General features: G+C 40.4%; 2 protein-coding genes and 1 pseudogene across 3 annotated transcripts in view; 2 read left to right on the forward strand and 1 right to left on the reverse strand.

The window, feature by feature from the left end:
* The window catches only part of LOC308251761 (olfactory receptor 7A10-like), a gene marked incomplete at both ends in the record, with an annotated part of 299707 nt that overhangs the window by 98400 nt on the left and 174419 nt on the right, over nt 1-26888 (forward strand). The gene's annotated exons all lie outside the window — the stretch shown is intronic.
* LOC308250603 (uncharacterized protein) overlaps nt 4120-26888 on the forward strand; it is a gene marked incomplete at both ends in the record, with an annotated part of 32486 nt that continues 9717 nt past the window's right edge. The window contains one exon of the mRNA XM_080673288.1: nt 4120-5069. Within this exon, the coding sequence (XP_080529414.1) occupies nt 4120-5069 (950 nt within the window). The remainder of the gene's footprint in view (nt 5070-26888) is intronic.
* Nucleotides 12617-13560, reverse strand: LOC308249729 (olfactory receptor 7A5-like; annotated as a pseudogene). The gene has a single exon. The product of its transcript is annotated as an olfactory receptor 7A5-like (transcript).

Genomic DNA, 26888 nt, shown 5'->3' on the forward strand with positions numbered 1-26888 from the left:
CTGACTATTTTCTAGGGTAAGAGCATAGAACACTGATAAAGTTTTCTACAATCCAATGATGGAGAAAGAATATAAATTACCAAGTAGAAAAACATATGCTCTGTCAGATAGTGACAGATGTTATGAAAAAGAAAATCAGGCATAAAGTAGTTTGATTGGAGGTGTTGTATTTTACTGAGAGTTCAGAAAGACCCGCAAAGTGATATTTGAACAGAGTCCTAGAGGAAGACAGAGTGGGAGTCAGGAAGTTATCTGGGGGAAGTGTGTGCCGGGCTGTGGGAAGAGTCAGTGCAAAGACCCAGAGGGGGACATTTGTTTCAGATACTCAAGCCTACAACCCAGGCATGTACCTTGACCAGGGATGACCTCCTGGTTCATAGGTTGATGCTCAATCGCTGACTAGCACTGGCTGGGAATATATGCTTGTTTTTTAAATCTAGACTGATCAAAATGACTTCTTAGTACAACAGCCTTCTAATGCATTTTAGGTAGCCAATTTTATCATCTGAAAATGTGATTAATTTACTTTTACCCAAGACCTGAACCTACTATTGCTTTTTCTCCTTTGGTTGCATTGGTTTGAAATTTCAGAACAGTGATGACATACATGACAGTAGCAGGCCTATTTGTCCTCGTATGACCTTCAAACAAATTCCTCAAATATTTTGTTGTCATGTCTGATATTAGCTGATGATCAAGAAAACTATTTTATGATACTTAAGAAACATCTTCTTTACACTTTCTCAGAACTGTGTTTATACAGTATCAGTTGTGTATTTAAAGATGATGCTATTACATTTGAAATATTTTTTATGTTTTTGTAAAATAATAAGTAAATTATCAATATTAGAGGCTTTTGACTTTCATGGTGGACTGATTCTGTTCATAATTTAAATCAGGTAGTCTGCACTCCGTACATTATCCTATAGATTTGAAGGGTGCCTTAGTAAGAGAATTGCTTGTCAGCTTATTGGAACCAAGAGTGGAATCCAAGGGCAGCTCATGTCTGGGTCTCCACTCACCTTAGTTCTCCTAGAGCTAAGTTTTGAAGTACTTCAGGTTGACGTTATTGGACACTGGCACAGGGAAAATCTATATTGGGAAGAAAGTCAGGATGGTGGAAGGGCCTGACAGTTACATCAGCCAGGGTCTGGGAAGACTGGGCAGAAAGCCTGCATGCTGTAGATCTCCTGGACCTTCACACTAGCAAAAAGGAAGCCAGATTTAACTTCCCTTTTAATTTTACAATTTTGTATCTGATTTAATTACTGCCCATGTCTGAATCTGCACACTTAAATTAGGGGTCAGCAAAGTACTCCCCAAAGAGCAAATCCCACCCACAGCCTGTTTTTATAAAGAGGCTTTATTAGTAGGGTGATGGTAGACCCCTAAAGATATGTCTACATTCTAACCCCCAGTACCTGTAAATGTGACCTTATTTGAAAATTGGCTCTTTATAGATATAATTAAGGATCTCAAGATGAAATCATCCTGGATTAGCCAATTGGACCCTAAAAGCAATGACCAGGCTCCTTATAAGATATACAGTGGAGAGGCACAGAGAAAAGGAGACCACATGTCTCCTGAGATTGGAGTGATGCAGCCACAAAGCCCAGGGATGCTTGGAGGCACTAAAAGCAGGATGAGGCAAGGACCACAGCCTCCCTTAGAGCCTCTACAAGGAGTGCAGCCTTCCTGACACCCGGAGTTTAGACCTCTGGCATTAAGAATCTGATGAAATAAATTCCTGTTGTTTTAAGTGACCCATTTGGGGCTTAGTTGTTACAGAATCCACAGAAAATAAATACCTACAGCCAAGCTCATCCGTGTGGGTATTGCATACAAATGCTTTCACACAACAATGGCAGAGTTAAATAGCTGCAACAGAGCACTGATGGTCCAATAATAATCTTTATCGAGTTCTTTACAAATATGTTGGCAGTGACTGCTCTAAGTCACTATCAGGTACTGGTTTTATATTCAAAGTACTCTTTCCCATTGTAAAGAAATGGTCTGAATAGCCTCGCTGGCCAGAAAAAAAATGTACCTATGTGAGTTTAAAGATGTGAATGCCTTTACCCCAGATGAATAAATTGGATAACTGGATCTGGGGAACTTGTACAAAGACATCCTACCTCTGCAGCAGTTTACTCCCATCAAATGCATATTCAGAATTGATCTCTGGTTTTCAAAGTTGAGGTCAAGGGGAACTTTATGGGAGATTCCTGTTTGGGGTGGATGTGGTCAGGGACATCAATAAATCTCAGGGTCAGACACTCCGTGTGACTCACAGCAGCTCAGAGGCTCATGATGTTATCCTGTCCATGTGTCCTGCATGAGCACTTACATACCCTGGGGAGATGTTTATTCCAGGGGAGGTGGACCCATCAGTAGGAAGGGAATATGTAGATCAAACTGGCAGAAAAGTTTCCTTTTATTTATGGCCACTTGGTTTCAAGAGAGCTGAATTGCTTAGAGAACTGAGCAACAGTAAATCAGTTCATTTAATGAGGAGCTCTGGGAATTCAGCCTCTGGACCTCCTTCTGCACACTCCTGCAGCTCCTCAGCCACCGGCTAAAAGCATCCTCTCTGTGCCTCTCTAAGAAGTTCAACTGCCCTGGACCAGCACCTCACTTGCATCTCTTGCCCTTTCCACATCAACTGTCCAAGGAAGGAAGGACCAGTAGAGCCAAATCCAGTGAGTGATGCCATTAGGGTGCCAGAGTGAGCACTGTGGGAAAGCTTCCTGGGGAGAAGTAAAGCTTTTAATAACTGTGTCTTATGGGGGGCCAGTCAGGCTGATGAAATAGTGAAAGGGATGGACTCAAGATCCTGCACATTTCATGTCCTTAGCTCTGAAGGGCTTTCTAGCAACTTATTCCTTCTCAGCCCCTTTCTTCTCACCATCTCAGAGCACAGTTCCATGGCCTCTCTCCTCCCACAGCAGGAACTGTCCCTCCCTTCTATCTGCTCAGCTCTCAGGATTTTTTCTATTTCAACCTTAGCATTTCCTTTTCTTTGTGAAGCATTGACAGAGTGAGACAACCTTGCAGAGTAGAAAAGCACTGAGTTAGAGTCAGGGAGGTGTGAGTTCTAATTCACTCTTATCCAGCTAGTGCCGGAGGGACCTGGGCACTTTTGTTACATTCTGTGGGTCTTTCTCTCATCAGCACAAGAGTGAGTAGAAGGACATCTCAGAGAATGCTCTCGGACGAGCAGGTGCCATGGATCAAGTGCCAGGACCAGTGCACCTGGCTCTCTGGTGGGCTCTGCACTCCTATTATTTTCCCTCATTAGCAGGAACTGGCCTTTTAAACTGTTCTCACATTTATTGCATTGAAACCCAGATTATTTTGTACTGTTTCCCAAATTAAGACATGACTTTACATTGTGAACAGTATTTTTAGCACACACACACACAGAAACACACACACACACACACACACACCTGAACAAAGGGAACCATATACCCTCACTATGTATGATGCACTCTAATATTTTCTTTTGTGCCTTCTTGACTCGATTCTATTTCACCATTCTGTGTCCTTTTTGAGTATTTAATACCTAAATCAAGTGTCATCTCAGGACTTTGGCACTGCCTCTTTTCTTGCATAACCCTCCATCCCCAACTAACCCTGTTTCACCCACTCTGTTCAATTGTCACCTTGTTGTCAGGACTTCCTGAACTCCCACTATAAAATAACACCCCATCCACTCTCTTATATACCTACTTTCTTTTTTTTATTCACATGACACCATCTAACTTGGTATATGACATATATGTTGCATATATTCTTTCACTATGGTTATATTCTAGGAATGTTTTTTCTGAGCATCCTGTACACTTTCCCTGGAGGTGGGAAATGTCAATAAATATTCCTCAAGTGCATGAAAGCATTTCTCATTAAGACAGTGTAATCCATGACCACCTTGGAAACAAAGTTTAAGGAGGACTGGAATTCCTAATCAGAGATGTCATGGGAGAAGAGATGTACAAAAAATAAATATTGTTGCTTTATTACAAAATATAATTGTAGCATTTCAACTGTGCTTGTAATGGCCATTTGTGTAAAAACTAATCATGCTATTTTTTCTTTCCGACTAGTCATCTCCACCCCATGGGACCTGGGAATGATACTCTGATTTCAGAATTTCTTCTTCTGGGGTTTTCAGAGGAACCAGCACTGCAGCCCCTCATATTTGGGCTTTTCCTCTCCATGTACCTGATCACTGTGTTGGGAAACCTGCTCATCATCCTGGCTGTCAGCTCAGGCTCCCACCTCCACACACCCATGTACTTCTTCCTCTCCAACCTGTCCTTGGTAGACATCTGTTTCATCTCCACTACCATCCCAAAGATGCTGGTGAACATCCAGACACAGAACAAAGCCATCACCTATGCAGGCTGCATCACACAGATGTATTTTTTCATATTCTTTGCAGGACTGGATGACTTCCTTCTAGCCGTGATGGCCTATGACAGGTATGTGGCCATCTGCCACCCCCTGCACTATATGGTCATCATGAACTCCCGGGTATGTGGACTGCTAGTTCTGATGTCCTGGATCATGGGTGCCCTGAATTCCTTGGTACAAAGTTTAATAGTGTTGCGATTGTCCTTCTGTATGGACTTGGAAATCCCACACTTTTTTTGTGAACTCAAAGAGGTGGTCCAACTTGCCTGTTCTGATACCTTTCTTAATACCATGGTGATGTATTTTGTATCTGTGCTGTTGGCTGGTGGTCCCCTCGCTGGTATCCTTTACTCTTACTCTAAGATAGTGTCCTCCATACGTGCAATCTCATCAGCTCAGGGGAAGTATAAGGCATTTTCTACCTGTGTGTCTCACCTCTCAGTTGTCTCCTTATTTTATGGTACCAGCCTAGGAGTGTATCTCAGCTCTGCTGCTACCCACAGCTCACACTCAAGTGCAGCAGCCTCAGTGTTGTACACTGTGGTCACACCCATGCTGAACCCCTTCATCTACAGTCTCAGGAACAAGGACATAAAGAGGGCTCTGAAAAGGTTCTATAGGATGGCAGGTACAAAGGGGATAATCATCCGGTGGTAAAAAGTGCCCTTGATTTTGAAGCTACAGAACTTAAAACCAGAAATTGTGATTATTTAATCACATTGTGTTTTTTAGACTTGTTCCATTTATTTTTTTAAAAACTTACTTTTATTGATTTCAGAGAGGAAGGGAAAGGGAGAGGGAGAAACATCAATGGTGAGGGAATAATATTGATTGCCTGCCTCCTGTATACCTGCTTTTGGGGATCGAGCACATACCCAGGCATGTGCCCTGACCAGAAATCCAATGGAGACCTCCTGGTTCATAGGTTGATGCTCAGCCACTGAGAAACACAGGCCAGGCCAGACTTGTTCCTTGTATTCTGTCCTTGAATTTCCTTTGTTTGTTTCAACTTCTCTATACATTTTAAGTAGCCAATTTATTAAGCTTCCTGCTTTGTCTGTTATATAGATAGTTTTTCCCTTTGTCCTTTTTTAACCTTCACAAAGTTTTTTTCAACCTTGGTCAGAAATAGTGAGTTTTCATTTACTTCACTAGAAACACTGATGTCTTAAGAATAATTTCTTCTCAAATGACATATATCATTGTAAGTAATTTGTTCTGTTTTGTAGGAAGAATAGTAATAAGTGGTATTACTCATGTAGAAAAACTTCACTTGGCTACCTAATCCATTATATAATTTCATTCCATAAAATCTGAAACCCCAGATTTCACCATGTGACCCTCATTGGTACCTTAACTTCTCTTTCTGATATTATAGATTTTATCATTGTTCCCTATAAGTCTCTGTCTGTTGATAGTGATGCAATAGGATAGGAATGCCTAGGAACTGGCCTGGTTCCTACTACTTGTTCCTCAGACCAGAGTCAATGTCCTGGATGGATGGACTCCTTTGGTCCTTCTTATAATTACAACAACCATCATGGAACTATGAAAATGTAAGGTTTATTACTTACAGGTCCTGTACGCCCAAAGCCACACAAGAAGCTGTATGTATGCATGTGTGTATGTGAAAGAGAGAGAAATGGGCTTGGGCTGAAGGACTTTGCCTCTACTGGGGACCAAGGGCAGGATGGCTATGGTTTTGTTGTGTTTGCTTTTTTAAAATGTATCTTTATTATTGAAAGTATTACAGATGTTCTCTTTTCTTCCCCCCATTGACCCCACTCCTGCTCCCTCCCCAGACCTTTGCCCCACTATTATCTGTGTCCATGGGTTATTCATGTACGCATATAAGTTCTTTGGTTAATATCTTCCCTTCCCCCTTCCCTTCCCTCTGAAGATCCACAGTCTGTTGTATGCTTCCATGTCTCTGGATCTATTTTGTTTGGCACTTTATTTTGTTCATGGATTTCACATATAAGTGAGATCATGTGATACTTGTCTTTCTCTGACTGACTTATTTCCCTTAGCATAATACTTTCCAGGCCCCTCCATGCTGTTTCAAAGAGTAAACGATCCTTCTTTTTCACAACTGCATAGTATTCCATCGTGTAAATGTACCACCAGTTTTGTTTTTTTTTATCCATTCTTCAACTGATGGGCACCTGGGCTGTCTCCAGATCTTAGCTATTGTAAATAATGCTGCTATGAACATAGAGGTACTTATTCTTTCTTATTAGTGTTTCAGGCTTCTTAGGTTATATTCTTAGAAGTGGGATCACTGGGTCAAATGGCAGTTCCATTTTTAATTTTTTTGAGGAAACTCCACACTGTTTTCCACCATGGCTGTACAGGTCTGCATTACCACCATCAGTGTACTAGGGTTCTCTTTTCTCCACATCCTTACAAGGACTTGTTGTTAGTTGATTTATTGTTAGTAGCCATTATGACAGGTGTGAGTAGGCACCTCATTGTGGTTTAATTTGCATCTCTCTGATGATTAGTGACATTGAGGATTTTTTCATATGACACTTGACCGTTTCTGTGTCCTTTTTTCGAGATGTGTCTACTTAGGTCTTCTGCCCATTTTCTGATTGGGCTGTTTGTCTTCCCTTTGTTGAGTTGTATGAGTACTTTATATATTTTGGGTTTGCTTTTTATTTGAAACCTAAGAACAGGAATTGAGGCAGTAGAAGGAAAATCAGGGTAATTCATGTGGCCTGTTGTCCAGGTTACTCAGGGTTTTCAAAAGGGGAATTTATTACATGTTCATTCTTGTGTAAATATCACACAAATTCTATGTCTGTTCCTGTGTGTAATTCAAAATGAACTTTGCTCCCTAGATATATCTATTGTCTAATGTAAAGTTTCTTCCTTTGCTTGTTTTTAAAATGTTTTTAATTAAAAATAAAATTGCATATATTAATTATCCCAAAACAAAATCATTAAATTTAAAATAAAAAGGTAAATTCATGGGTGAAGGCAATATGAGTGCTTGTGTAGTAGCTGTGTCATGCATCTGGCAAAATGTTTATTTGTGATGGATGTATTTGAAACAAAAGCTTAGTCAAACACTCTACTGTACTTTATACCTAATTTCCAGGTTTCAATGTTGTAATTAGCTGAGCATCCAGAAAAGCTACCATAGTTAATGGCAAAACTTGATTATCAAATATCTCTCTCCCAGTGGAATCTACTTGGAAACATACATGAGAGTTTCAGAGACAGGAGGAGCAGTGAGGTAGTGTATATATGACATTCTGAGCTAAAGATGAGGTAAAGCTCCTGAGGCTTCAGAAGGGAGGAGGGACATTGCAGGACAATAAGAAGAACAGATGTTCAGTAATTAGAAATTTGCCCTACCATATATACTGCTATAGGTCATAAATGTTATCTCTGATGATAACTCTTATTGGCAAGACACAAAATTTAAATTCTTTAAGGGAGAGGTAAAAGTTTCTCTTGGACTCCCAGGGTCTCAGTTGCCTTCAGCTCAAAAATAATCCAAGTACATGTCTTGGGGTGACTCATTCTGAACCCTTACAATAATGACCCAGTTTCATTCTTTTGCCTGTGGTTGTCCCGTTTCCCCAGCACAGTTTCTTGGAGGTACTGTCCTTTCCTCATTTAACATTCTTGGTTCCTTTCTCCTAAATTAATGACCTTATGTGTGTGGGTTTAGTTCTTCGCTGTCTATTCTTTTCCATTGATCTATGCGTCTGTTTTTGTGCCTGTACCAAACTGCTTTCATTACTATAGCTTTATAATATAGTTTAAAATGAAGGAATGGTTTGCCTCCAGCTTTGTTTTCTTTCTCAGAATTGCTTTGGTTAATCAGGGTCTTATGCAGTTTCACACAAATTTTAGGTTTGTTCTATTTTTGTGACAAAATGAGTCTTCAGCCCTCTGGTTTTAGGACAGTGGAATTCTATTTCTAAATGCTACTGACTTATAAGTATGAAGTGCCTCCCATCCAGCCAAGTTGAGATCTTGCTGGTCTCATAGCTGGTCAAGCTGTCCATAGTAGGGGCCAATCAGTTGCCCTAGGTTGGGATCTGCCTCTGAATGTGGTTGCATAATTGGTGGAATGATATCTTAGAAATAAGAACACCATTTCATGCACTGCTATAGCAGCAGCAGAAGAAGGAATACTGATTAGGAGAGCAGACTCTGGAGCTAAGTAGCCTGTGTTTGTGCCCCAGTTTCAGCACTTACTAGCTGTGTTACCTTGGGCAATTTGCTTAACCTTCAGGTTCCTTAATTTTTCTCAATTTTACTTAATAAAGTTATTGTGCCAGTTAGTGATTTTCATGTATCAGATTGCCTCACTACTCCATAACTTAAAGTGTGTAAGTAGGGATGACTGGGTAGATCTGGTCTCTGTTATGCTTCTGGTCATGGCAGTGGCTCAGCTGACCTTGGATGAGTCTCTCACACAAGTTTTGGGTTGACTGGTGGTAGGCTTGTCTAGTGGCTTCAGCAGGCACACTGGAGCTGGTGGCTTATTCCAGACGGTCTGGGTTTGTTTACACAGCCATGGCTGTATTCCAAAAGACAGATGTGTGCAAGGCTCAGAATTAGCCCAACATCACTTCTACCACATTATCCTGGTCAAAGAAACCCATAAGATTCAAGTGGTGGGCAAACAGACTCAATCTGTTATAGGGGGTGAAGGTCATATTAGAAAGTGAGAGAATACAAGGAGTCCATTGATAAGGGCCATCAAGGCAATCAGTCCCTGTCATTGTTAATCTATTCTATTAGCTTTCTTTGGTAAAGGCATTTGTGTTGAAATTTGACATTAAGTAGAAGAAAAAGAAATCTAAAGTCAATTTGGTGATTCTGCTCCATAAACAGATCTAGTGAATTCCCAATTTCATAAAATTGAAACCAAGCCAGAATCCCTTCTCAGCCTAACCTCCTACCCCCAATGTCTCATTTGCAAGGAAACAGACCTGAGTACCCTTTCCTTATATTCACCAAAGTGATTTTTTCAGACATAAATTAGGGTTTTTGGCACTAGTCCCCCCTCTGGAATCTGTGATAACATAGTGACATATCCCTTGAGTTGGTTTTATAAGAACTAAAATGTTCTACCATTTAGAAAACCACTGACTCTCATGGACCACAGTCACATAAACTCCAGACTAGCTGACATAGGATGACTGATGATCACAACTCCTAAAATATCTCATTGTAACACCTGCTCCAACCAATCAGAATATACACATGAGCTGATCACCCATTGAAGACCCCAACCCCCAATTTCACCCATTAAAACCAACTGCCAGTAAAGGAACTAGGAGTTCGGGTTTTGAGCACTAGCTTTCCCAATCTCCTTGCACATTGCTACCAATAATGTGAATCTAATCTCTCCACTACATATCTCATGTTCAGTGTGTGTCACTCACCTGGGGCCTGGTGGACAAACACTTCAGTTACAGAAGTAAATGTGGTTCTGACTTTGAGGTCTTTGTGCGTTAATATAGGAAATGTAATTCATTACTAAAATTAAGGTCAACCTTCTACGTTACATCGTTGTATCTAAATTTCTAAATTATTTTAGTTTCATATTAATTTAATCTTTCATTCTTTAATTTCTATTGTCACCAAGTTTCTTTAAAATTTTCTTTCAACAGTAAAGGTGAGAATATTAGTGTGTCTGTGTTATGTCTTTGTGTGTTGTGTTTATTTGAAAGAAAATCAAGTACAAATGTACATACATGTATATGTACATACACTCCTACCTATGGAAGAGTTATTAGACATACTCTATGTTTAAAAAACATTTTATTTATTTCTACCAATATCTACTGGAATTAGGTTTATTATTCCACATCACCAGCAGAAATAGGGAAACAGAGGATCAGGCTAATTACATTTTTTCAATTATATAACAAAGATATTAAAGCTTTTGTGTTTTTTTGAGTTATGTATATGAGCCTGTGCAGTATGTACTCTTAATTTTTGCATAACTCCTTTAACTCAGAAATATTGCTGTTAACTATGTTCAGTTTATTTTGTGTTATTATACTGCAATAAATTATTTTAAAAATTTCTTAGAACCAATAAACAGATTCAACAATGATACAAAATAAATATATAATAATGATTTGCTTCTATATGAACAGTTAGAAGAGATATTAAAAGAACAATTTCATTTCTAATTGCATCAAAAAGAATTAAATACCTAGAAATAAAGTATAAAACATTGCTAAAAATATTAAAAAGGCACAAATAAATGGAAAGATATTCTGTATTTATGGATATTCTGTGTTTAATATTGTTAATGTCCATACTATTGTTAAAGAGAAAACCACAGGCCCAAAATGACATCACTCCAGTGACAAACCCATGATGCTAAATCTAGATTTCATACTGGATTTAATGGAAGTTTCAACCTCTCCCAGAAGCTTAATTTTAATCAACCAGCCTTGAATTTCTGATCAAGCACCAGTAAGGTAATCTGTCATGTGGGACCTCCCCATTCCTCACTGAAAGAAGAGGGAATCTGTATTATAGATATCCTTCCTCTCCTCTCCCCCCAAATAAAAGATGTCATGGCCTCCAAATAATCGTTTTTTTCTCTGTTTTTAATAACTCCTTTCCCCTCCCTTTATCCTATAAAAACCTTCTATTTTGTATATTGCCTCTGAGCTCCCCTTTAGTTCCCAGATAAGAACTTTTACCTCTCCCTTAAAGAATTTAAATTTTGAGTCTTGCCAATAATAAGAGTTATCATCAGAGATAACATTTTGTGACCTATATCTAGGGCAGGGCAAATTTCTAATTACTGAGCCTTTTCTTCTTATTGTTCTACAATGTCCTTCCTCCCTTCTGTAGCTCCAGGTGCTTTACCTCATCTTCAGCTCAGAATGTCATATAAACGGTACCTCACTGTCTCTTTCTGTCTCTGAGCCTCTCATGTATGCTTCAACATAGATTCCATTGGGGATAGATATTTGATAATCAAGTTTTGCCAGTAACTATGGTAGTTCATGATTGTTCCCTATAAATCTCAGTCCATTGATAATGATGCTATAGGGTAGGTATGCCTGGGCACTGGCTTGGGTCTTACTACGTTTTTCTGAGACCAATCCCTATGTGACTAGATGGACATTTATGGTCCTTATTATAATTGCCACAATTGGACCCTCAGCTAAATAAGACAATAAAACCTGGAAATTATGTATGAAATACAGGAGCATTTTTGTAGCACAAGTACCTGACTAAGTTTTTTTCAAAGACATTCATCTTAGCTAATCATATTGCCAGATGTATGACAGTGCTACTACTTAAACACTCATGCTGCCGCCACCCACAAAGTTCTCCTTTTATGTTTAATTTGACTTGGAACTTGAAATATATGCAATTTTATTTTTAATTAGAAACAATTTCAATACAAGCAAAGGAAGGGAGGTCACATTAAACAATGGATATACTTCGGAAGCAAAGTTTATATGGAATTAAACACAGAATTTTTGTGATTTTCACACAAGATTAACATATTATGAAATTCCCCTTGTAGAAAACCCTGAGTAATCTAGATAATGGACCACAGGGGAGAGCCTGCTTTTCCTTCCCCTGCCCTATTGCCAACTCTCCAATGTGGTATTTGGGCATGCAGGACCTGTGAGTAATAAAACTTACATGTTCATATTTCCGTGATGGTTGTTGAAATCAGAAGGACCATAAGGATCCATCTAGTCACAACATTGTCTCTGATCTGAGGAACAAGTTGTAGGACCCAGGCCAGTGCCCAGGCATTCCTATCCTATTGCATCACTGTCAACAGACTGAGACTTCTAGGGAACAATCATGAAATCTACAGTATCAGGAAGATCAGTTAAGATTTTGATGTATAAAAATGAGGTACACATGGTGAACACAGAACAAATTACATACAATGATATGTCATTTGAGAAGAAATTAAGATATCAATGTTGCCAGTGAATTAAATGAAAACTTCCAAATATTTCTGATAAAGTTTGGAAAAAACTTTGTGAAGGTAAAAAAAGACAAAGGGAACAACTGTCTATATTACAGACAAAGCAAAAAGCTTAATAAAATGGTTACTTAAATTGTATAAGAGAGTTGAAACAAAAAGGAAATTCAAGGACAGCATACAAGGAATAAGTCTGAAAACAACAATCTGATGAAAGAATATCAATTTCTGGTTTTGAGTCTTGGAGCACTTTTTCTACCTCAGGATGATTGTCCCTTTTGTACCTGCCATCCCATAGAATCTTTTCAGGGCTGTCTTTATGTCTTTGTTTCTCAGACTATAGATGAAGGGGTTCAGCATGGGTGTGACCACGGCATACATCACTGAGGCTGCGGCACTTGAATGTGAGGTGTGGGTAACAGCAGAGCTGAGATACACTCCTAGGAATGTACCATAAAATAAGGAGACAGCTGAGAGGTGAGATGCACTTGTAGAAAATGCCTTATACTTCCCCTGAGCTGATGGGATTCCACAAATGCAGGACATTATTTTAGAGTAAGAGTAAATGATACCAGTGAGAGGACCAGCACCTAGTAGCATAGCTGCAAAATAAATCACCATGTTATTAAGAAAGTCGTCGGAACAGGAAGTTGAAAGACCTGTTGGATTTCAAAAAAATAGTGAGCAATATCAAAGTCTGTACAGAAGGACAGCTGCAATACCATTATGCTTTGTAATAGGGAATGCAGAACACTCATGATCCAGAAGCAGCAGTCCACAGAGCCGGGGGTTCATGATGACCATGTAGTGCAGGGGCTGGCAGATGTCTACAAAGCAGTCATAAGCCATCACAGTCAAGAGGATGTCATCCAACCTTGCAAATAGTATGAAAAAATACATCTGGGTGATATAACCTTCATAGGTGATGACTTTGTTTTGTGTCAGGTTGTTCACCAGCATCTTTGGGACAGTGGTGGAAGTTAAACAGATGTCGACCAAGGACAGGTTGGAGAGGAAGAAGTACATGGGTGTATGGAGGTAGGAGTCTGAGCTGATGGCCAAGAAGATGAGCAGGTTTCCCAACACAGTGATCAGTACATGGAGAGGAAGAGCCCAAATATGAGGGGCTGCAGTGCTGGTTCCTCTGAAAATCCCAGAAGAAGAAATTCTGAAATTGGGGTATCATTGCCTTGTCCCATGTGGTGTAGGTGACTTGCAGGAAAGAAAAAATAGCATGATCGATTTTTAAACAATTAGCTATTACTAACACAATTGAAATGCTACAATTATATTTTGCAGTAAAGTAATATTTTGAACATATCATCCCCTTAAGACACACACCCCAACCCATGACATCTCTGATTAGGAATTTCTGTCCTCCTCAGACCTTTTCCCCAAGGTGGCCATGGACTACACAGGTGTTTTTGTTTGTTTGTTTGTTTTAAAATCTTTATTATTGAGAGTATTACAGATGTCCTCCTTTCTCAACTCCATTACCCCCTTTACCCAGTTCCCATTCCACCACAGGCCTTCACCATCTGATTGTCTGTGTCCATAGGTAATGCATATATGCATGTAAGTTCTTTGGTTAATCTCTTCCCTACTATACCCCTTCCCTCTGAGATTCGTCAGTCTGTTCCATGTTTCTATGCCTCTGGTTCTATTATATTCATCAGTTTATTTTGTTCATTAATTTCATTTTTCATTTACCTTGATTTTTAGTTTTAATTACTGAGATATGTTTTTATTGCCATTCTATTCTTCATATTTTCTATTTTTTTCTTCTCCTTTTCTTCCTCCATCTCCTATTCCTCCTTCACCCTCCCCCTCCTCCTCATACTTCTTTCCTTCTCCTCTTTTTCTTCTTCTTTAGAATACCCTTCAACATTTCCTGTAATACTGTTTTGGTGGTGATGAACTCCTTTACCTTTTTCTTTATGTGAAGCTCGTTATTTGACCTTCAATTCTAAATGGTGGCTTGGCTGGTAGAGTAATATTGGTCTTAGGTCCTTGATATTCATCACTGAATATTTCTTACTACTCCCTTTTGGCCTGCATGGTTTCTGTTGAGAAAGCAGCTGAGAGTCGTATGGGTGCTCCCTTATAGGTAACTAACTGCTTTCTCTTGCTTCTTTTAAGATTCTCTCTGTCTTTTTCTAAAATATGTATTTTTATTGATTTCAGAGAGGAAAGGAGAAGGAGAGAGAGATAAGGACATCAGTGATGAGAGAGGATCATTGATTGGCTGCCTTCTGCACACCCCTTACTGGGGATTGAGCCTGCACCCCAGAAATATGTCCTTCACCCTTCAGTCCTGGGTCCATGCTCTATCAACTGAGCCAAACTGGTTAGGGCTACAGCTTAATAATTGTTAATGTCCTCACCTGATGATGAGGATTATCGTATCCATCAGCCTATGATGGAGGACAGATAATCAATATACTGTATGTAGAGAGCTTGGTGTACTTCCTTCTTGTTGGTAAATGAATGGTTACCACTATGATGGGATGAGGCTGATTATTTTCTTCTACCTCTGAAATGTATTTAATGCTTCCCAACTTCTTGGTGTCCAATTCCACAGACATATTTCAGTTCCCTGTCATCTCTCCTATCTAACAGGCGGGCACCCGTTTAGCCAAATATTCACACTGACTCAGAGAGAACGTTAATGCTGATCATTGAACACTCTGATTTAAATTCCTCCCCTAGTGACTCCTTACTGGAGATAGAAGCCAAAATTCTCTAGCTTCAAACACGAGGCTCAAGTGTCTGTGAATTTTCGGCCAGCTCCACCCTCACAGAGCCCTGGCCTCCCGCACACTGGTCTCCTACACATTGAACTTGACTCCAGCTTCACCTGAAACCACAGCTTCAGGGCTCAGACCCTTTATGGGGTGCTTTCCTCTGTTTGGGGTCTCCCCACTGGTCTTTTTGGAATTTTCACCCCTCTCCATCCTCCAAACTCCAACTCCTCTTTCAGAGAGACTGGATCCTCTCTTTCATGAACCTTTTCTTTTTCTAACATTAGCACAGGAAAAGGTCACTTTCTCATGCTCTTAATCTAAGTGTTAGGGCACCCATGGTGAGATTTTTATTTAAGCCCATGTCTTTGTTTCTTGCTAGACTGTGAGTACCTGAGGCATAGAGCATGTTATACAAACACCTTCTCTCTCTCCAGATTTAGTTTAGTGTGGCTGATATGCATGTATTCTATGACAGGATTCTATGAAGTTTGATGTGGAGGACATGCTTGAGGAGTGCGCTCCATATTCTGAGATCAAGACCCATCAAGACACATTAGACTCTAATGATTAGAATGTCAGATTACAGTTTTAAGAATGAAATAGAATGGAATCCAGGATGCACAAAAGAAAGTATTAGAGTGTGTCATACACAGTGAGGATACATACATAATCGTTCATGGTTCCCTTTGTTCTCTTGTGTGTGCATGTGTGTGTGTGTGTGTGTGTGTTTGTGTGCCTGTGTGTGTGTGTTTGCTTGTGTGCAAAAATGCTGGATAACAATGTAAAAGGCATGTCTTATTTTGATACACAGTAAAACACATCTGGAATTCAACACAAGAAATGCAAGACCTGCTTAAAAGGCCATTTCCTGCTAATGAAGGAGAAGTAATAAGAGTGAAGTGCCCAGCAGAGGGCCAGTGCAGATAAAAGAGGGAGCCAGCGTGGGTGCTAAGTTACCAGGACTCAAGGGACCACACACTGACTGGACCTTCCCTGCTCCACTGGCCTCATCACAGCGTCCTCCCCAGCCTCTGATCTAATTGTGATTCCTGCACCTATTCCATGTTTATTAGATCACCGTGGTGTTTATATGGCTCAATAACATCTTTCCTTTACTATTTTTGGCTGTGAGTTTTGATCTCTTTTGTGAAACAACTGATGGGTGGGCACTAGACCTGGTTCTGCTCCTTGTCAACGTACAAATCATTCCCAAACATTTTTTATAAAATCCTGCTTAATTGATCCCCTTTCTTCACATATTTACCCCTGAGAATATGATATCATAGCACACTTATTTCATTGTACTGGGCCTTCTTTGTATGATGTGAGGTCAAATGAGCATGGAGCTCACTAACTTTGTTCATTTATGTAGTTTTATAAATGCGGGCTTTTATATGGAAAAAGTTAAGGTATGGAATATTCATAATATAAAAATGGCAGGGAAAATAAACATGGTTAAATATTGTGTATTCAAAAAATGGCATTAATAAAATTGAATAGAATTATAAAACTAATTTCAAAAGAAAAGCAAAAGCAAAGACAAAAACAAACAAACACCACAAAATTTAATTACATCAGTATGCGTCTTCAATCCCAGATATATGGGCAAGGATGTACGAAAAATATACTTTTAAAAGGCAGTGAAGAAAGCAGTATCATAGTTATAATTTCTACCTATATAAACATAAATAGATTATGCTTAGAAAATGGATAGAACAGGTCATTAATTGAATGAAAAAAAATATTTTTGCCAAGGTGAAACTTGTAGAACTCTTTATGTTCACAAGTAATGGGTAAAGACACAGTATGACAGACTGATAGAATTGACCACACAAAATTAATACATTTTCACCCATTCCCCACATATAAAGGAATTCTATGCTAAACAGCAGTGTTTTCAGGAGAAAACTAATCTAGCATACTGAATGTACTAACTATGTATTTGCCTGCCTAGCAAACAGATATGGCAATCTCTCAGCTCTGAGCTGGCCTGGTTAGGCTCTCAGGTTACTCAGGGAGAAATTCTGGGATGCATTCCTTGAATCTTCCCACAGCATCTGCTGCACTCTCAGACTCACCTGGTTGGGGTCTCTGAAAGGAAGGGCTCCTTGTAGAAGTCTGAATTGCTCCCTGGACGGTTCATGTTGGAGACTGAAGCTCTGTTCTCAGACAAAAGAGCGGGCAGGAGTCAAGCACTAGTCTCAGAGTCAGACTTGAGACTCCAAAAGAAACAAATATGTTCTGTTCCAGCCTAATGTTCACAGGTTGCGAGTCTGCTGCAGAGGAGATCTTACTCATCCTTTATCTGCTCATTAGATGCTGTTGGCATTGTTGCTCCCACCTCTGAACACCCGGTTTCCCTGTGGGTCACACTGGTCTGAACAGAATGGAAAATTTTTCTGCCGATTTCTTGTTTCCAAAGGACCAGGTTAGAAGTTAAGTGAATCCTGTTTTTGTTACTCCTTCTCCATGACCCTCTTGAGGTCTCATCTCCCAGCACCTTACCCAACTTTGAATTACATTTTCTCTAAAATCCAAGACTGTTGAGACTGGCTTGACTAGGAACCTTGGATTTTCACAGTAATGACCTTCATGGGGCACAACCCATGATACATCCCGAAAATTGCAATTTCTCTCTTCAACAAGGGAGAGGACTGTGTGACTTTGATGTAAAGCTAGTGCCCCACCCTCCTTGGCTTCATGACACATTTTCCAAATCAATGAGAAATTTCATACTTATATCTGAAGATAAGAGCTGCTATTTAGTTCCACATTATAAGACCTTTGTTAATTATGAGATATAATTATATAATTTAATGCTATGCAATCTGAGTTTAGTACCTTATATGCATTGTTTGATTTAAATTTTATAAAAGTTCTTTCTCTTATGTGATAAAATTAACAACTTCATTCTCCATTGCAGAAGTGGGGCTTGAAGAAGTTTAATGACCAACCTAAAATTATAATCAGAGTAAGGAATAGATGTTTATTAGATGTCATGATGTTTTCAGTTCTCAAACTGTGCAGTGGTTCCCAATGAGGGAATATCTGAAGGTAGGCTGCTAAATACTTGCAATACCCAACACACATAATTATGTCACATACAGAAGTTAAAAATTCCTAGTCTAGATGAGCCCTTCTCCAACTTCAGAGTGCATATTATTGACTAAAAATTATTATTGACTAGGTGTTTTTTCACCTAGAGGATTTATTCAGGAAAAAAGAAAATATTGCAACTCATGACAAGCCACATGCACACTCTGGCCTGTGTGCCAAGATGGAGGGGTACTTATGGAGGGGGAAGAAAGAGGGAAGGGGAATTTAGAACCATGGGGTTTTATAAACCTAGAGTTCTTCCTGTAGGGCTCTCCCGATTACATACAGTGTGAGAAATTCCATTAGTGCTGGCTCCTCCCATGGCCCCTCCTGACTAGTTATGTTTGCTTAAATTTCTGTTCATCTTTATCAATATGAGTCACCCACGATTCTAGTTCAAGTACAGATGCTGATTCAGCAGGTGTTGGTGCATCTGGGACATTGTCATTTCTCAAAAGTTCCAGGAAAAGCTGATTTTGAGGTCCTAGTCTGAGGACCACTCTTTAAGTAGCAAGTTTTGGTCCTGTTGTAGAGTAAGGGGCAAGTAGTTGTAGGCCATCTTCACCAAAAATTGTGTTGGCTTAAGATTTTGAAAGAAAGATGAACAGTCATGCACTGCTTAATAAACAAGGATATGTTCTGAGAAATGCATCCATAGGCGATTTTGTCATTGAGTGCGAATCAGAAAGTGCACTTAAACAAACCTAGATGGAAACCTAGGAAAATTAAGTAATCCTGAAAATACCACCTTAGCCACCATCATTAGTTGAAGACAGAAAAAGGTGTTGATGGAGGGGAGTCAGATATAGGTGGTTACCGGGAAAAGGTCAATAAACAGGGTAAGGTTGTTATGCAGGTTTAAGTAATTGTCTTTGCATTGACCTGAGTTTCTGGATATAAGGTCACTGCCTCCCCATTCCTAGTACAGGCTCAGACAGCACACTCCTTTGTGGGGTGTGAGCTCAGACAGGATGGCAAGGGGGGCCGGGAGCATGGGGCTTGTGCAGTCCCCTAGGCTGATGCAGATTGGAGGGGAGTGTTTGCCCCAGGAAAGATGGCACTGGTCTCCATGTGGCTTCTTCTACAAATATTTGGTTGCAAGACTTCTGTTCAGCTGTTTTCAGTTGGATCTTCAGGTTGATTGTTGTATAATTTGTGATTCCAAGTCTGGGCTGGGAGGAGGAGAGAGCAACTTCTATCAGTTCTGCCACCATCTTCCTCAACACTTCTACTTTAAATGTTTGTGTCTACATTTCTACTTTCTTTTAATTTCACTTTAATTTAACCATTTGTTCTTTTAGCTTCTATTCCCTCCAATTTTTTTCAAGTTCTCCTTCAACATGAAAGATGAAAATTTTAACGAGTCTGCGTTGGTCATCTATGTGTGTGTGTTTATTAGGAAGAAATTCAGATAGAATGTACATACATGTACGCATACATATACTTCTTACCTGTGAAAGAGTTCTTAGACTCACCAAATACTTCTAAATATTTTATTTATTAACAAAATTGACTTAATTAGATTTATTACCTCACATCATCACCAGAAATAAAGAAGCAGAGGATCAGGGAGATTACATGTACTCTTAATTTCTGTATGGCTCCTTTAATTCTGAAAACTTTGCATTTTAAATTCGTTCAGCTTATTTCATTCGTTCACTCCAATAAGTTTTTAAAAATAAAAACAGGTTGTTAGAACCAATAAATGAATTCAGTAACATTGTGGGATATAAAATTAATTTACAGAAATCTGTGGTATCTCATAACAAACTGTCAGAGAGAGAAATTAAGAAAATAATCCCATTTATAACTACATCAAAAAGAATAAAATACTAGGAGTAAACATAACCTAGGAAGTGAAAGACCTGTTCACTGAAAAGTATAACATATTGCTGGATGTTATTGAAGAAGACACAAAAAAAGCCCGTAGCCAGCTTGGATAGACCATTGGACTGCAGACTGAAGGGGCCTGAGTCCAATTCTGGTCAGGGGCACATGCCTGGGTTGTGGGCTCCATCCCCATTAGGGGGAGTGCAGAGGCAGCCAATTGATGATTCTCTCTCATCATTCATTGATGTTTCTATCTCTCTCCTTCTCCCTTCCTCTCTGAAATTGTTGGAGAGTGGGAATTTTTGAGCACTACTGAGGCGGTGGACTATGCCCCAGATAGAGTTGTCAGTGCTGACACCAGGCCAGGCCTTGACATATGGTCTCATGGCCCCTTCCCAGCATGTAGGCCTTCTTTCATAGAACACTGTCAGCTTTCTGAAGAACAGGATGACCCTGTGAATAACATGGTCGTCAATGGCATGATCCTGACGTTGCTTAGGAAAAACTGTTTTATCTTGGGTTACTTGCTATGCAAAAACTGGATGTGGTTAATGTGTTTAAAAGTGGTCCTGCACAAAGGGTCGGGGCTGCTCTCTGGACTCCCTGGGTGGAGAAAGGCAGAGCAGTCACCAGCAGACTAATAAAGGCTCCCTAAATTTTAATTTGGTCTGGACTCCAGTGGTCGTTCACTAGCACTCGCTCTACAACAAAATCAGTTAAAAAATATGAAAAAAGCCCTAGCAGATTTGGCTTAGTGGATAGAGCATCGGCCTGTGGATTAAATGGTCCACATGAGGCATCAGTTTCAAAGACATCTATCTCAGAGGAGAGAAAAATGGCGGCGGAATAGACAGACGTGTTCCGAGCCTTGTCCCGGAGCAGAAAGAAAGAACAGCTGAGGGTCGCACTAGGAGTGTTTGTTGGCAAGTTGGGGGACAGCTGAACTCCAGAAGAAGGTGGGAGACTGCTAGACGGGGTTCCCCTGACCTGGCAGCTCCCACTGCCTCTGGGTCCCTTCCCGGAGCTGCGGGCTTGGACGCGGAGTCGCCGCCATCTGGAACTGGAAAGTGGAGCTTATCGGAAGCCTGAGAATCCACAACTGCGGCACCCACGGAACAGCTGCGAGCCCCAGAACAACGCTCCCCAATTGGCGCAAACACACGGGTTCAGAGGAGCTCTACACTCCACCACGGAAAGGTCAGATTTCGCCTAGGATAAGGTGAGGTCTCTGGTCCCAGCGCGAGAGAGGAACGCGCGTTTTGCAGGAGCTGGAGGACCAGGGAAGTCTGTGCCTAGAAAAATCCGTGGCTGTTGGGGCTGGCGTGATCTGTGAATGTGGAAGGGGGTCCTCAGAGCTGCTAACAGAAGGGCTCTCTAAAAAGCAACCCATTTTGATCTGACGTGCAGGGACACCCTAAGAAATTCAGGGGTGTGCTAGACTTACGCGCAGCCACGGAGTGCGCACACTTGGGCTTTTTCCTCTTGAAATTCTTGCTTCTGATTACTAAGCCCAATACATAGGATCACCCAGTTGGGGACACCCTGGGAGACTGCAGGGGAAAGTTGTTTTTCTGGAACCTGGGGATTGGAGCGGGGAGTGACCATCGGAGAGCCAGCTCTGAGGCAGACCACTCCCACAATCCAGTAGTGAGTGCTACAGGGAAAGAAGGCTCTAACACTCCCTAGAGAGGCCATAGATAAACCCGGAAGTCAATCCAGAAACACTGCCACCCAGGGGCTGAATCACAAATTGACTCTTGTGTAATCAAAAATAAAGGAATACGAATTAAGACACACTGCCTGCTTAAAATCAGGACTGGCTTACATCACTGAAGAGCAGTGGAACGCAGGGAACTGCAATACTGTCCGGACTGAGAAACAGGCGTGCCAAACAGAACAACAGAGGAAGTGAATGACCTTCACTACTCCACATTTTATTTTTATTTTTTATTTTTTTATTTTCATTTTTTGCATCTTTTACTCAAGAAACTAATTTTTTTCTTTTTTCCTAACTTGATTTTACCTTTTTAATTATTACATTTTTATTTTCAATCCGTATTATTACTACTGCTATTTTATCTTTTTTTTTTTTAAGTGTCATTTTGTTTTGGGATTAATGTTCTACATTCTATTTTTATCTTTCCTTTAGCATCATTTTACCCTGTCTCAACTCTACCTTTATGCAATCACTCTCTTCCTCACTTTTCCCTTCTCGGTGTCCTGTTTATCTTACCCCTTTCCTGCTTTAGATTTTCCCTATTCTTTCTGTTTACCCCATTAAAATTTCACCCTACTTATATATCTAATCTCCAATCCCCTGCTCCAAGTCCACACACACCTCTCTCTTCACTGTCTTAACTATCCAAAAAATTGTTTTTCTCTCTGTCCTTTTGTTGTGGTTCACTTGAATGTAGATTATATCGAATTTTTATGCTTTTTTGTGAGATTGTTTTGCTTATTCTTCTTTTGTTTATTTTTTTGTTTGTTTAGTGCTTCTGTTTTCCCTTGCCTCACTCAATATTAGTTGGTGTTGTAGTTTGTATTAATCCCCAGGTACTTGTTGTTATCCCCAATATATATATAGTCTGTTTCCCTTTCTCTCTTAGTCTCTTACTTGTCTCTCTTACTTTTTTTTCTTCTTCTTTTTTTCCCTTTTCCCAATTTCATTTTGACACTCCTTTTTTCTTCTTCTTCTTTCTTTCTTTTTCCTCTTCTTCTTTCTCTCCTATCCCCTAATTTGCCTTTCTCTGGTGGTCACCTTTATTGGAGGTTATTAATATCGTGATTACATTTCTGTTCAGTGCCTTGTGTGTTGTACCTGGTAGTGCTGTATTTTGTGCCTTTAAATCAACGCAGGAGAGAGAGAACTACATAACCAGACACCCAGAGAAGAGAGACCATGGGGAGACAAAGACACAGCCCGCATATGAAAAAAAAGCAGGCATCACCAGAAAAGGAAGTAAACGAAATGGAGGCAAGCAACCTTCCAGAAAAAGAATTCAGAGAAATGGTCATAAGGTGGCTGAAAAGAATGGAAGACAAATTCGACAATATGAGCAAGAACCAAGAGGAAATGAAGAAGAACCAAGAAGAAATGAAAAATGACATCGCTGCTGTAAAGAACTCAATAGAAAGCATCAAGAGTAGACTAGAAGAAGCTGAGGACCACATCAGTGAGCTAGAAGACAAGATGGGAAAAAATACCCAAGTAGAGCAACTTCTAGAAAAAAAAATTAAAAGGCAGGAGGAGAGCCTAAGGGAACTTTGGGACAACACGAAACAAAGACATCTATCTCAAATAATCCTATTGCCAGCTTTATGACAAGGCTATTAGAGAAGCACTCAGGACTCCCCTCACAACTCAACCTATTCTCTCTGTCTCTTTCCCTTCTTCCTCCCTTTGCCCATTCTGAGACCTTCTGATGTGGCCCTTAGGATGCTGTGTATCCTCCAGGATCTGTGAGTACTAAACCTTGTGATTTCATTGATGCCTCATGATTATTGCAGTTATAATAAAGACCACAAGAGCCTGTCCATCCACAACATTGACTGTGGTGTGAGGAACAAGTAGCAGGGCCCAAGGCCAGTGCCCAGGCATTTTCAGCCTATAGCATTACCATCAATAGGCTGAGACTTATAAGGAACAATGATAAAGTCAACATTGTCAGGAAGAGCAGTTAGAGTACTGATGTATAAAGAATGAGAAACATAAAAATTAAAATTGAGGTGTCAGACTTTTCTGGAAAGAAATCATATAAATAGTGTGAGTAACGAAGCAAAGTTTTTCCAACGTGAATAATACAAGTTACGACTATTGTATCTATAAAATAAGAACAACTTCCTTACAATGATGTATGTCATTTGAGAATAAATTAATCTAAAGAAATCCATGTTGTCCATGAAATAAACTGGAATTTATGTTCTGATCAAGGTTGAACAAAACTATGTGAGTTTAGAACAAAGGAGAGGAGACAAAATGGCGGCGGAATAGACGGACGTGTCCTGAGCCTTGTCCCAGAGCAAATAGAGGGAGCAGCTGAAACAAGTGGAATCCAGCCCGAATTGGCAAAGGAGGCGCAGCTAGTGAGACAGTTTGCAGCCGGGAAGGGCAGAGATCCCCACGATAAAGGTAAAATCAAAGATCTAGGCAGTAGAATCTGCCGGACCTCTGTGTCCAGAAAGTCAGGGAGAAACTACACAGCACCAAGCCACATCCCAGAGGACAGGCAAAGCGTCTGACTGAAGAAAAAAAGGGGGGGGGGTCCACGGGACTGCGGGAGGTAGGGGATTTTAGACCTCGGAGTCTGGATTTGGGATCTGAGCTCAAAGGCAGCCCTGAAGAGCTGCCAGACCACGCAGTGCCAGCAAGAGAGGAACTTGCAGAGATGCAGTCCCTTCTCGCGCTGGAGCCTGTGCCTTTCTCCACTGAACCTAGTTCCTAGGACCTTTTGGATACAGACACTTACCTGTAGCTGAGGTGCAGAAGAAGGGGTGGAGTTGTGGAATCTGGGGAGAGTAGGCAGCGGACGGTCCAGGAGAGGTGGAAGAAAGTCTGGTGCTGAGTCATATCTAAGCCCCGGTCGCCATTTTCTCCTGAGAGATAGCCCCTCCCTCCAGTCTCCTGGCAACCGATATAGCCACACCCAGATCCCACCCTGAATAACACCATGGAATCTGAATACACCCGGAGGCCATAAGATCTGCCCTAAAGAGAAATCTTTAGAAGCTAGGCACCTCAATTACACAGTTACACTGCCAGGGCCATTCAGAGTGCTTCAGTGTGCCTCACTGGCAAACTTACCACGGGTGCTCCTATGAGCCGCCACTGGGAGTAAGCACCTATCCACCACAGGTGCAGCAGTGAAAGCTGAGTCTGCCCACCCCATAACTACAGAACTCTGGGCATCACAGTCACACCTTTCCAGAGAGCAGGCCCCCTGAGCCACATCACCTTGACAGACAGTTCCTTGGTGCCACTGTGAGTCCCCACTGGGCACACGTGATTTCAATTAAGGGTGCAAGACAGCAAAAATTGGGACACTCCTCTCCACAGCTTCTGAATTCTAGACACCACTGTTGTGCCTCTCAAGCTCGCAGGCCTACATCAAGAGAACCCAAATAGCTCAAGTAGGGAGCTACCCTTGATTACCAAGCCCAGGAGAACTGAGAGATTACACCAGTAGCACCATCACCAAAAGAACCTGGGTAGCAAAGCAATTGGATCTACAATTAAAACATTACAGGAAAACATGGGGAGACAAAAAAGCAATCCCCAAAGGAAAGAAAAAGAGGAATCACCAGAAAGGGAGTTAAATGAAATTGAGGCTAGCAGCTTAATAGAGAAAGAATTCAGAGTAATGGTTATAAGGATGTTTAAACGGATGGATGACAAATACACACAACTCAATGATAACCATAAGGAGCTGAATGAGAATGTCACCAACATGAAAAGAAACCAAGAAGAGATGAAGAACGACATAGCTGCAATGAAGAACACATTGGAAGGCTTAAACAGTAGACTAGAAGAGGCTGAAGACCGCATCAGCGAATTAGAAGACAAGGTAGGAAAAAACACACAAACACAGCAACTGGAAAGAAGACTTAAAAAGCAAGAGGAGAGCCTAAGGGAGCTTTGGGACAACACAAAATGAAACAATATTTGAATAATAGGGATACCAGAAGGAGAGGAAGAGAAACAAGGAATAGAAAACCTGTTTGAAGAAATAATGACAGAAAACTTCCCTGATATTGGCAAGAAATAAACTATGTAAGTCCAGAAGTACATAGAGTACCAAACAAGTTGAACCCCAAAAGACCAACACCAAGACACATCATAATTAAGTTGGTGAACACTAACGACAAAGTAAGAATCATAAAGGCCAGAGAGATACAGAAATTTACCTACAAGGGATCTACTATTAGAATATCAACTGATTTCTCAACAGAAACACACCAGGCCAGAAGGGAAGGGAATGAAATATACAAAGTGATGCAAGCAAGGGTCTGAATCCAAGAATACTATACCCAGCAAGGCTATCATTCAAAATTGAGGGTGGAATCAGGAACTTCACAGACAAAAAAGGGCTAAGAGAGTTTATCACTACCAAGCCAGCAATGCAAGAAATGCTAAAGGGACTGCTGTAAAAAGAAGAGAAAGGCAAAAAGAAACACAAACACTAAGGAAAAATATGACAACAAACATGTACTTGTCAATAATAACATTAAACATAAATGGATTAAATGCACCAATCAAAAGACATAAGATAGCTCAATGGATAAGAAAACATGACCCATATATTTGCTGTCTACAGGAGACCCACCTCAGAGCAAAGGATTAACACAGATTGAGAGTGAAGGGATGGAAAAACGTCTTTCAGGCAAATGGAAATGAGAAAAAAGCAGGGGTTTCCATACTTATATCTGATAAAATAGACCTGAAAGTAAAGGCCATAACAAGAGATAATGAAGGCCACTACATAATACTAAAGGGAGCAATTCAACAAGAAGATATAACTCTGGTAAACATATATGCACCCAATGCAGGAGCACCCAAATACATAAAAAACTCCTGGAGGATATCAAGGGAGAGATCAACAACAATGCAATCATAGTAGGAGACTTTAATACACCACTGACATCACTGGATAAATCCTCTAGACAAAAAATCAGCAAAGAAACAGCAATTCTAAATGATGCACTAGATCAAATGGACCTAATTGACATCTTCAAAGCATTTCACCCCAAAGCCACGAAATATACGTGCTTCTCAAGTGCACATGGGACATTTTCAAAAATAGACCACATATTGGGTCACAAGCAAAGTATCCCCAAATTCAAAAAGATTGAAATCATATCAA

This window comes from Plecotus auritus (assembly GCF_963455305.1).
Source record: "Plecotus auritus genome assembly, chromosome: 6".
Lineage (NCBI taxonomy): Eukaryota > Metazoa > Chordata > Mammalia > Chiroptera > Vespertilionidae > Plecotus > Plecotus auritus.